At 37.1% G+C, this 12,872-nt stretch overlaps 1 protein-coding gene across 2 annotated transcripts in view; it reads right to left on the reverse strand.

Annotated features, from left to right (window-relative positions):
* Positions 1–12,872, reverse strand: part of SATB2 (SATB homeobox 2) — a gene marked incomplete at its 5' end in the record, with an annotated part of 173,457 nt that overhangs the window by 47,317 nt on the left and 113,268 nt on the right. For both annotated transcript variants that reach the window (XM_084252893.1, XM_084252892.1), the window contains 2 exons: positions 1,021–1,176; positions 5,138–5,350. In XM_084252893.1, coding sequence (XP_084109019.1) covers positions 1,021–1,176; positions 5,138–5,350 — 369 coding nt within the window. The remainder of the gene's footprint in view (positions 1–1,020; positions 1,177–5,137; positions 5,351–12,872) is intronic.

The raw sequence follows: 12,872 nt of genomic DNA on the forward strand, positions 1-12,872 counted from the left end.
TGTGATTTGCATTGAAAACCTTCTTGCATACTAGAAATATCATATTTAGTAACTTCCTTTCTTTGCAGCATACAACAGAAGATCTGTTAGGGAGATGATGGACCATTTTACCATTTACATATGTAGGGATGAAAACATTTGTCATGCAAGGCCACAGAGGAAATCAAGCTGAGAATCAAAGAACTCTCAAAATGAAGCTTCAACTAACTTTTGTTTCTTCCATCCAGCATTGGGTGATTTTTCATCTTCAGGATAAATAAGTATGCCCCTCTACTAACCCTTCTAGCATAGGGTGGTAGTTGTCCCTTTAAGCAAATTGAAACAGATAGTAGAGCCCATCAACTGTTGCTGCTTTGCAGAAATAAAAAACCTAAGCATCTGTCTGCCCTTTTCCCTGGAGCATTCCATTCCCCACAATCCCAGCACTCTGAAAAATTGTACTGGGTAAGCTCCTATGTTTTTCTGTTAAAGATTTTAGCACTCACTCTGGACTCCCCCATGTGTGTTTTCTCCTGGAAAAACAACTGTATTCTATACATAAAAGAAACACCTGACATAGCAAGGTGTCTCTGGGGCTGGGGAAAAGTGGTTATTATAACAAAGTCAGCCATTCCCCTGGTGGGAATAAGAGAGGTGATGAGCCCAGGCTAAAACTTGATCTCAGGAAGATGCTGTTTTATACACACCAAGTTTTGCTCAAATACCAAACACCTTCCCCCCAAAAGGGGGGAAGGGGAAGTATATACAGTAGTGTTTATTCAGAATTGGGAGAGAAATCATTCAAGGCTGATTCTTTTTGAAAAATTTCACTGACAGAAAAAAATCTGGGTTTTGACTTAGTCTCTATTTTGAACTCCAATGGGAATAAAAGCAAATCACAGTGCAAAAGGCAGAACATGACAGGTTCCCTAGGGATTATTATTGTTATTATTATTGTAGGAACAGATGTATTTTTATTGGTGGGAGGAGGAGAATGGTCTACTTCCAGCCCTCGCTTTTGCTCTTTTAAAAACCACTCACCTGACTTTTATTTGCAGCCACTTTGGCAAACAGGGCTTGAGACACCTTGGCCCTTTTCATCTCCTGTTGGATCTCGTCATAAATGGCAGCTGTGATGTTGACGTTGGCGCCGTCCACCTTAATGGGGAGGTCTGTTGTCGGTGTCGAGGTTTTGGCCTACCAAGAGACCATGAAAATAATAATTTAAAAAGTGCTGCATTCAGCCCAGCCATCTGTGCAGAAATTATCAAAGGATTTCAGTCAGCTGATGCCAAACTGCATTAGCTACAGAGGGACACTTCCTGTCCATTATTCTAATCAGGTTAATTGTGATTGGAAATAATTGCAGTGCATTCCTATAGGACATGCAGAGTCCTGTCAACCCTGTTCTTTCCCTCACAGTATCCTAGAGAGTTCACAGGTAGACACCAAACTATAAATGATCACCTCGCTGTAAAGCAAGCATGCAAAACACACATATTTTTTTCTTTCTAAAAATGGCACCCTTGGAAGAAGAGCCAGTACTTCCAGGAAAAAAAGAAAGTGAGTAAATGGGTAGAGGTCTCTAAATAATAAATTATTACTCAATTTAATGCACTCCCCTGAGTCTCTCTCATTCTTTATTAAAGCTTTACGTCTGTCATTTGAGTATGTATGGTTTCCCATCATTATCATCATTATGCTACCCAGACAGTCACCTAATTTCACCTAGGAAATCAGTGGAAATGAAACAAAATTTCATTTCATAAAACTAGGCTTCAGAATGCCTTTGATGTGCCTTTTTCATTTTCTTAAACTCATATTGTGGTTTTATGTATTCTGCCGAGCTCGTTTTAATTGAATGATTTCCCATCAGCTTCAGAGACAAGTGAAGGACAATATAGAAGGTGTCTGTACTTCTTGGGGGCTAAGATAACCCTAAAACATTTGAATCCACATGATCCAAAAGACTTCCAGAGCATGTGGACTGGCATGGAATGAGAGGGGAGTAGGCAGCCTTTGAAAATCCCCTGCAGCAGAACTGTGGGGAACACTCTGCCTTGATTATTTGGCTTATGAGCAAGGTCAGCTAGTTTGGTCTAAACATGATTTTTTTTTTTCTTTCTGTTCCCAATCACCCTAGAATTCCAAACCAAAAGTTGTCTTCACTTCACAATTTTGCCTCTGCAAATGGACTGAATCATTTCCCTCCCCCCCACCCCACCCCACCAATGCAGCCAAATGAAACTTTGAAGAAGGACAGGGTATGCATTCTGGAGAGCATGTGAGCATTCTCAGTGGTGTCTTGAAACTGGAGAATGTCCTGAGTTTCCAAGAAGGCAGTGATTCCTAAGAGCCCTCAGTGACTTCTGCCATTCGCTTTGACTTCCCTGGTGCACGCTATTTTCTTTTTATAGCAATGTAATAATAAAGTATAATTTATGGGGTTCTTTTTATGTGCCAGGCACTACAGAAAGTGTTTTGTTTGCTACCATTCAATAACATAAGCTTAAATGTTACCCAACCCATTTACACACACCTCCGTTTTCTCATCTGTAAAGTGAGGTAACAACACAAAATGGGGGGGACTGAAAAGTGCAAAATGCTCATATCTGACACATGAGAGTTCAATGAATTATTCTTATCCTGATATTGCCATTTTTTTTATTATCATCCTTACATTGTCATTTTGCTATTAATAAATACATCAAGAAAAAGTGGCCAACTGAAGGATTATGAGATGAGACTCTGGAGGTTTAATGTGAAATCTGAAATTTCATTTTCAATTTGTTTTAAACCAATAATAAAGTGTTGATGGGTCTGGAAAATAATCTCCCTGCACCCACACAAGGTAGTCAGTGTGTAGAATCCTGACTCCAACTAAAGCTTAATCAAGTTACATTTGTTCTAATATGTGTTCCTCTAATTTTATTCTCACAATGAAAGCTTACTGTACTAGGGATTCTCTCACATAGAGAAGTAGCTGTAAAGAATTTTGAATAATTAGTTAATCATAAAATGTTTTAAAAGGCTTTAATAACTTCTCCTTTTCAATGTTTAACCAACAAAAGGAGAGAATGCATTCCAGAGAATGCACAATCATCAGTTTCATCACTATAAGCTTAAAAATATTTTGAGAAAAACATTTTATATTTATTTTCAGAAATTTTAAGACTGTGAAATTAAATGATCAACTTCTCTGATATACTTGTCCCTAAAGGGCACCTTTATCTAAGAATTTTTTAGATGGTATTTCTTGTTGTTTAAAAAAAAAAAAAAAGGCAAAATATTGATCCTCTAACTGTGTGGCCCTGTTAAGATGGTCTGGCTCTAAAAGCTAGCACGCATACCTATGATATAATCTTAGAATAAGAGTACAGGGCCTTCCTGGTGGCGCATGGGGTTGAGCACCGCACTATAAAGCAATCCACAGCCTCTGCAGCATGAGTTCAATCCCCAGCCAGCCAGGGAGCAACCCACATGGCGCAGTAGACCTCTCCTGTCTTGCCCACTGCTCCCTTCAGCAGTGTACTTCGGTCAAGCTGCCTGTTCTGTTCCCTGCTCTGTCTCTGGTGAATTATCTCACCCCCTGCAACTTTGGCCTGTGCCCCAGCTCTTGTATGCATAAATAAATAAATCTTTAAAAAAGAAAAAAGAAAGAAAGAAAAAGAGTACAAACAAGTGGAAAACAAAACACATGAACCTGGGTAAACTTCTAACAAGCAGAAGTGATTTTCTGGGAAGAGTTGCCATAAAGCATGGCTAGACTCTCTATAATGGTTTAACGAGCTTCAAAAGTGGCGAAAATATTGGTAAATTTAAAAGTAGGTATTTATGAAAATTAACACTTGCCCAACTCCATAGTTCAACACATGTTTTTTAAATTAGTGAATCTTTAGTTCACTAAAAATTAAAGAGTAAGCATCACAATTTGGAATTACATGATAAAAATGATCATCAATTAAAAATCTATTGCAGGGTGCCAAAAAATGAATTTAGGTATGTGGAGAAAAAGTGGGTATACCTGAAAAATGTCAAATATTTTACTAGAATAAAATTCTGCTTCTATGCCTAATCTTTTTTTGGCACTTACCTGAAAACAAATTCACAAACTCAAAAGTAGAATATCTACAAAAAAAAAAAATCTTTGGTTTTAATGTACCCATTTTTCGGATTTGTAAAAATATGGACATGTTAAATATTTGTTGTGAGAACTACCACTCAGATGGAACGTGCAAGCATCCGAGCAATGATGAATGAGATGGCTTTCCTCATCATAAATCTATTAAGTAGCAAAAGCTCAGGGTAAATAGGGAGGGAATAGGCTAGAAAAAAGTGGGCTCAGATTGGAATTGGAAATGACCCCTGACTGACCTGAGATTTAACCCTTCATGGAAGATCTCTGAAGCAACGATATTGCTAGATATATGTATTTGTAGTAGAAAGTGAGACTGCTTTAAAGACTGGAAAATGGAAGGATATAGAAAGCTGAGTCATAAAATCTTGTGGGGAGATCACCCTAGAAAGGAAAATAATAAAGGTCCACCTCCACTACCATTTTCTAAGGGATCACTGATGATCTTCTAGTCATTCTGATCTAGCCCTGCTCATGCATCCTACTATCACACACAGGTTTCTCTCCATGTTGTTTTTTTCAGGCTGCATCAAGCAGAGTTTAGCCTACTCACCCACCATCCATAAATATATAAATATATATAAATTTTTATATTTTATATATATAATATTTATGTATTATATATTTATATATATTTATATTTTATATTTTTATATTTATATTTTATATTATAAAATATATATAAATATATAAAATTTTTATATGGAAAATCAGTATGTTTGATATGGAAACTCAGCTTCAACACAAAACCCCAACCTTTTCTTTGATAACTAAGCAGCTCTATGTAGACATTCTAGAGTCTACCCTTCTGCCTACTCCTGCTTTCAGGCCGTGTGGTGCAGGATGATACTTCTTAAAGGGTCAGGAATGGCATATGATACAGCACTCTAATATAGTCAGAGGTTTATATACGTTGAACACCATGTTTAGTAAGTTAAGAAGTCCTTGGATTATGTCTCCATTTTTGAGAGAAAACAGTGTCAATGAAGGCAAGGGTGAAAGTCAGTGGAGTAGGTATCTCACCTGAGGGGTTCGGGAGGAGCTGGGACTGCTGGAGGCCGAGGAGACCATGCTTACATTGGGATTCATGCTCCGCTCTCTCTCATCCTGATATATGCGATCCCGCTCCACTTCCGGCAGATTGAGGAAATTCTGCATGGCCCTCAGGTTTACTAAAAGGGACTGAGAGGCTGTCCGAGGGTCTTCTTCCTTACGCAGAATCTCAGACAACAATCCCTGATAAAATGGGAAAAATACAAGCCAAGTCATAAGTACAGGTATATGGCGGTTTCTGTCTTCCACCCTCTTGCCCTTCATGTGTTTGGTGTAAGCAGCTGGCTATGATGTGAAGAACCTCAGTCTAATTCCTGAGGGTTCGCTAGCAGGGTGATTTTGTGGGGATGTGCATGCCTTCCGGGGGCTGTGCCTTATTTTGGGACTGTTCTATTCTGACACTTATCATCACTGTAATAATCATCATCAGTGTAAGAGATGCCAGCTAGCAAGGTAGGCGATCGGGAAGAATTGTGAAACTGCAATTACCACCAGGTGCCTCCTACAAGTATTTCAGGAACTGTTAGAACTCTCTCTGCTTGAAACTGGGAACACTTGGCAGTCCTGCTCAGCTTTACAAATCTGCCAAGTTTGGTAAATTTAGTTCCGACATTTAAACAGCATGGGAGATTTACATCAATTTAAAAAAAAAAAAATGTTTGGCTGAATTTCTGTGTGACCGGCCACTGTTTTCTATATATATATATATATATATATATATAAATATATATATATATATTTAGCAAAAAGAAAAAAAAAGACACAAAGCAAATGGCTATAATTTAACCTTCCCAATCTATACCCATAAGAGGTATCCTGGCATCTGTACTACAGACACCCAAACATTTTTATGAGATGCCCTCATGGAGGGTGCTGTAATCCCATCATTAAAGCAATGGAAATGTGGTCGATGGGTGAGGGGCCTGAGCACCGGACAGAGAATGACATGCTAATTCAGAAACTTTCTGAATGTGTGACTTATACAAACAGAAAGCTTTAAATAGGAAATTAGTGTTTTCATGTATTCTGATGACAGCAAATTCACACAGAAAAGGAAAATATTGCCAAGTCTAGAGAAAAATGGTATGGACTCAAGAAAAAGGACGGGAGAACCTGAGTTAGAGCACTGTTTCCATTCTGCACCCTTTTCAGATTACCACACAGAGGCATCACTCACATTGGCGGCTCACACCCCCTTGCAGGGGAGTAGAAGAGCAGGCCCTACCATTACTCTGCAGGAAGAGCAGAGTTGCTAACCTCAAAAAGATGCCAACAAACACTAAGACTGTGTGATATCTTAGGAGCTTCCTTTAATGTTGAATTCCACAAAGGAAAGGATGAGCTGGTTCTCTCTTGCGACTCTCTTCCTTCTGTCTCTCTCCTAAGTAACCTTAGTAACTGAGATTTTAGTGAATCTTAGACTACCAGATTTGGATGAGTTTTTAGGTCTACATGGATTTATTCTTTATAATAGTTAAAATATCTCAAAGGCAAAGTTTGTAAACTTACTCTTTTTCTATGAAATTATGATTATAAATACATCATAGCAAATAGTTTGCATACAAGTTAACAAAAATATTTCCCTATTGGAATATGGCTTAAAATTGTATGTTTGTTCTTTCCTCATCAATAAAAAACCAAGTCAGTCTGAAATATTTTTGTTTCTTAGTTGCCTTGGTTTATTTTTGTTTCCCACACGAAAATCGTGAAGTGTCTTGCCCTGAATGTTGGACAATTTTATAGAAAGATGAACCCACCTCTAAGAAAAATCAACATAAAGCATCCCTATAAATAACTGCTCATCAGCATTATTTCTTAAATGACTGAGACACAAAATTTGTATTGTAAGAAGCTGATGGAATAAACTGCTGCCTTTGTTTCATTTGCCTTATGAAGAAAATGTCTAAAACCAGTAAGATGACCAGTGCGGCCTCTGTACTGGCTCAAAGAATTTGGAGACCTCTATAAATCATTTACTTAAAGTCCCATCTATTTAGCAGTCATCCCAAAGCACACTCCATTTACCTCAGACATTTAAATAACAAAAGGCTATGAATGATAGGCACAAGAAGAGTTTCAGTTGTTTTTTTGAGTCTTTTTCGCTTTATTTGTGCACTTTTCACTTTTCAAACTATTCAAATTCTGTATGTTCATCAACGTAAAAAAGAGTTTTACAGTTAGTTGACAATCAACATGGGGCAAAAAATTCAGAAGAAAATCTATGGCATAGATTATATACACTGCAAATCACCCCACTCAATTATCAAGATAAGTAAATGTTTATCATATTGAGACTGTCTTGAATAGAAAATAAATTAATATTTTATTACACATACATGTTTCTAAAGCCCTTGTCTGGCATTTTAATCACCAACTCGTCAGGCAGGAAATATCACTTCGACTTTCCGTTATGCTGCCAGAGATATAAAGAAAATGGGCACCAAAAAAAAAAAACATGTGCTTTTATGAAAAGAAAGATCATGAATATTGAGAATGTGAAAATTGAGGGAAATTAATAAATTAATCAGGATATTGCTTATTAAAGTTTCAGATCATTAATCATTTTAAAACATATTGCCAAGTATTGAGTAAAGTGGTCATTAAGTATTTTCCTCATCACTGGCAATAGAGCCTTCTCAAGGGAGAGATTATACCAATTCCCTCCGCGGAGTTAGCTGAGGTTATGTAAGACCAGGAAACTGTTGACTGGAAAGGAGTAGAAAGAATATCTACACCAGCTAGAAAGCTACCTTGCACAATAACTCTGGGGTTACAAGTTACAGAAGAGAGAAGCGAGCTGGGCAAAAGAACCACAAATTGACCTTTTCTCTAGTCTATTAATAGGGGATTTCCTATGCTTCATATTATTTCCAGTACCAGCAAAGAACATATGAGATTGGCAGAAGAGGTCATAAAAGCAAAATAACTCAAAGTGCAAAACAAGAGACAACAAATAATGCTACCTAGCTTGTTTGCTAACATAGGCTATCCTCACAGACAGAACAGAGATTTCAGGTGCTTTTAGTCTCTGAATCTGCAATCTGTGTCAATGAACTTTCTTATACACATTACTATGATTTCCAAATTTGTCCAGCAATTTTAATAGTTTGCCCCAAATTAGTGTGCAAAATACACACTGATAATTAAAAATGTTTGGGAAACATTATCATATCTTACTCCCTAAAATTTACTTCCACTTTTCTGCACTAGCCCTTGAGGCCTCCTCTGGGATAGGTAAAGAAACTGCCTTTAGTGGGCTTTTAAATTCTCTAAGAGAGCAGTGAGAAAACAAAAACGTGGGGCAGATTTTGAACCTGAGCCCCACAGCCATCCCCAGTCCACTCCAGAGCTGACAGCAACAGTTAAAGTCATTAATGACTAAATTTTAATAGATGTTATTCTTCACAGCTCTCAGACCTTTGGTAATTCTCTAGGATTAAGTTCTATTTCCATTGATTATCTAGGAAACCCCCAAATTTAATATACCTATTACCAAAGAATGAGAGATCATCATATTAATTCATTTCTTTCTTATAACTTGCTACAAGCCTCAGAAAGGAATGAAAAGATTAAAAAGATACAGATTCTGCTGTTAAGAAGTCTACTATATGATGACTTCTAGAAATACATTGTAAAAGATGTTAAATGTCACAAATTTGAGGTGGAACTAGTGCCATCTCAACTCAAAGGAAGGAGAACACGTCCAGAGCTGCAGTACTCAGGAAAACATTTTGGAAGAGGTGGGGCCTGGGTTGGCTGAAACCTGAAATGCACACGTTCCATGGATGTAGAGACAACAGTGAGACCAGGCAAAGGAGGAGCGTGACTGGGGGACTGAACTATACTGAAACATTTTGAGGAAAAAGAAAGAACATGACTAAACTAGAATACCAAGAGAAGTTTCCATTTGCTTAAAAACTTAAAAAGAAAGTGTACAAAACCAGTGAAGTGATAGAAGACATTTTGAAGTAGAAATAAGACAGTCCACATTAATATAATTCTGAACTACTGAAGTATACACAAACTAACCAGCAAACATTACCCCCAAAATGAAGTGATATTAGATAATCTGTTCAGCCTTTTTGTCACCTGCAACAAATTAGGCTTTCAATATGCAAAACATCTTCCTTCCAGAAAAACAAATGATCATGATTCCATTTAATTGTAATTTAATGAGGCATAATTTATTTTTTAAAGTGATATACACCAGGTGTGTACTGAGGAATCCAGCCCAGCCAAACCCCAGTGCTGCTTTTTGGAAAAAGCCTCAAACTAGCAGGAGACTATTTTCATTTCTTTAAATTATATTTCTGTTTGTGGCAGTTGAGGTGGGAGAGGGTAACTTGCAATGTTCACATATTTATTGCAATATTCCTTTGAAGTAACTCAGCAAGTACTCACTTACCCCATAAAGCAAATAGTTTACAAGTGTTGAGCGCTAATCTGGACAAAGATAAGATACTGCAATGTCATATAACACTTTATATGTACTTCTGATTACTAAGCTAAAAGCAAATTTGTACACTTGAGGGGCCTCCCTGATGGCACAAAGAGTTAAGCACAGCTCTATGAAGCAATCTGCAGCCTCTGCAGCACGAGTTTGATCCCAGGCCAGCCAGGGAGCAACCCACATGGCGCAGCAGACCTCTCCTGTCTCATCTGCTACTCCCCTCAGCAGTGTATTTCAGTGAGTATGACTGTTCCCCACTCTGTCTCTGGTGAGTTGTCTCATCCCCTGCACCTCTGGCCTGTACCACAGCTCTTGTATGCATAAATAATCTTTTTAAAAAATTTGTACACATGACATTTCTTTAAAAACACTGGGCATTTTAGAGAGAATAAACCTTATCTCATCAAAATTCATTTTAATTATTGTTAGATGCATGAACAAAGCTCTTTAATGCTGTTCCTCTTCAGAAATCAAGTTCTATCTCTTCAAGGATGTATGAGTCAAAATATATATAGTAGTGAGTCTGAAAACATATTTTGGTTCACAATTATATGTTGCTTTAAACAGTCTCATGACCCATAGCAAGATTTTAAAAATCACATATTTATGCCCCCATTTTACAGATTAAAAGGACAGAAAGCCAGAAGTGAAATGGGTGGCCTTAGCATTCATATGGGTCAATCCTGCTTCCTGCCTATGAATATGACCCATCACATACTTTACAAAAAAAGTTCCCTCCCCAAAGATATTCTTCACATTTCACCACCTCTTCTGCAAGCTTGTTTGTTAGCCTTCATTTGCACATAGTTCTAAAATGTCTGGTTCTGGTTGACATGAGGACCCAAAACTGGTATCAACAAATTTCTAGCCTAATTATATGACGTGAACTCCTAAATTTCAGTGTTTAAAATGTAGAATTAATTGAAGTCATGAAATCAGCTGCATGGCTACAAAAAGTATTGACATCCTACCACGTGAAATCTGACCTAATAGAATCGGTTCTCACCTAATCTCCAATCTTATTTCCTCTAGAAGCTCCTGAGAGGCATTTCCCCCTCTGCTAATGAATATAAACAGGTTTCCCTGTGTCCCATATTCATAATCTACAACCCCACTACAAACCTGACTGCTGAAATTCATTTGTATAATGCTAAAAATACTGCCCCTTCTACTATACCCCCAAGAGCATTGCTTAGCCAGGAAGCCAGAGTACTTAAGTCTAATTTGAATAAAAGGTATACAGAGCAAAACAATGACAATTTGATTTTTATTATTAAAAGTGATGTGTTAAATCCTCAAAGAAAATGTCATTATTGCATTAGTTTAATAAAACCTCTCTTTTATTACAATATTTCTTTATTAGGAAAGACAGCCTATGCATGTGGTATTTGTATTGGATGGGGGTGAACAGAATTGTGCATCTAAAGGGAATTAATGTACTCTGCAAATATAAATGCATATACAACAGAAGCATTTGCAGACAAATGTAGAAATGTATTCTGAAATGCACTAAAATACTATGTATATATGTACATATGTATATACACTGAGGTTGGCAATATTTTCTCCCTCCTTTGAAGAGAGATGGCACTAGTTCTATCTCACACTTATGACACTTATCATCTTTTACATTGTGCTACTATAAAAACCTCCCATCGTATAGCAAACTTCTTGAAAGCAAATTCCGTGCGCTGTGCTTAGTGGTTAGCTGGGGACATACAGGAATATAGATAGGGCTCTAAGAAGGTACCAAATGCATATTTTTTTTCAGAGAAGTGGGAGTTCTATCGTTGCTGAACAGCCAACAGCAGGCCCTGAAGGACTGACCACATACTGGAAGTCTGACTCATGTTATACTCCAGAACTTTTCATTTCATTGAAAACAGTAAGAGAGCAGAAACTGAATTTTGGGGCCATACATAATTCCCTTTAGAACAAATTTCCATGTACTTCAAATCTTCAATTTATTAAATGAAATACTTTACTAGTCACAGAGTTCATAATAAAGGATCACTTGTGCCACCTGACACATCAAATTTCAGTAGCAATCAACACAGAGTAGGCACAACAGAACATTTTTGAAACCAAAACAATCTACTCTCTTAACTGCAATCCCCTTGTCAAAGCCACACTTGCTCAGGTACAACAGAGGAGCATAGCAAAAACCAGATTCCTGGTAACTTTGTGTTTTCCACCTATTTAATCTATGCAATGACAGATGCTATCAGTTACGTAGTCACCTTTCCTTTTTCTCCTTTTTAATGTCCCTCCTCATCTTTATAAAGTCTTAGGTACTGGAGTGGGGGGGCTGTGCACGGTATAAGTCAAAACAGTCTAAACACATTAGCACCAAAAAGTAAAAGCAAATAGAGAACTGAATAGGCTCCCTTTGGAAACATTTTACCAGTGTTGTTCTCAGCTCTGGGCACATACATGGTTTCTACTAACACCTCAAGTACCTGGCACCATGACTATTGCATTCACAAAGTTCTGGGCCCTGGTTATTCCTAGTTTCCATGAGTATTCTGTGAAACAACTGTTGGCACCCTGCCCAAAAATTTTACTAGCTTTGGCTACTTTGTCAAAACATTGGCAAAAAAAGCACTTTCCAAAACAAAACAAAACAAACCAAAAACATACATTTATTGAATATTTATACCTCAAATATATCAAATGCATTCAGATAGAAGAAGTACAACAGTCCATTAATATATGAATTGACTCTGTCCTGAAACAGTTATAAAACATTATTTTTTCCAGCTGAAATGTTTTTGCATTAATTTCAATCACCTCCAGGGTCAAAAGCATCTGTTCTCACATAGCACATGTGACACATCACAGTACTTATTGTACCACAATGGAATTACTGGTTTGAAAGTCTGTTTATTCTTTGTACCTCATTGAAGGAGAGATGTATCTTTCATCTTCCATTCTATGATAGCAGAAATAACTGAGAATAAAGTGTGAGCTCTGAAATCAGAATTGCTGGGTTCAAATTTGGGCTCCAATTGGACAAAAATTAATTGATCTCTTTATAATGGAGTTTTTTCACCTGTAAGGCTGAGATAATAATATACTTCTTTAATAAACTCCTAACTGTATCTAATACATCTTAAGTGTTCAATAAATGCTAACCATCATTATAAAGCCTAGAAGTTTCTGAATGTTTAAAATATCTGTTAAATGAATGGATAAAGAACTAACATCAAAGTACAATTTCTATTTTAAATTTGTATCTTCAAATATTCAAGCCCC

This window comes from Talpa europaea (assembly GCF_964194135.1).
Source record: "Talpa europaea genome assembly, chromosome: 1".
In the NCBI taxonomy this organism is placed as follows: domain Eukaryota; kingdom Metazoa; phylum Chordata; class Mammalia; order Eulipotyphla; family Talpidae; genus Talpa; species Talpa europaea.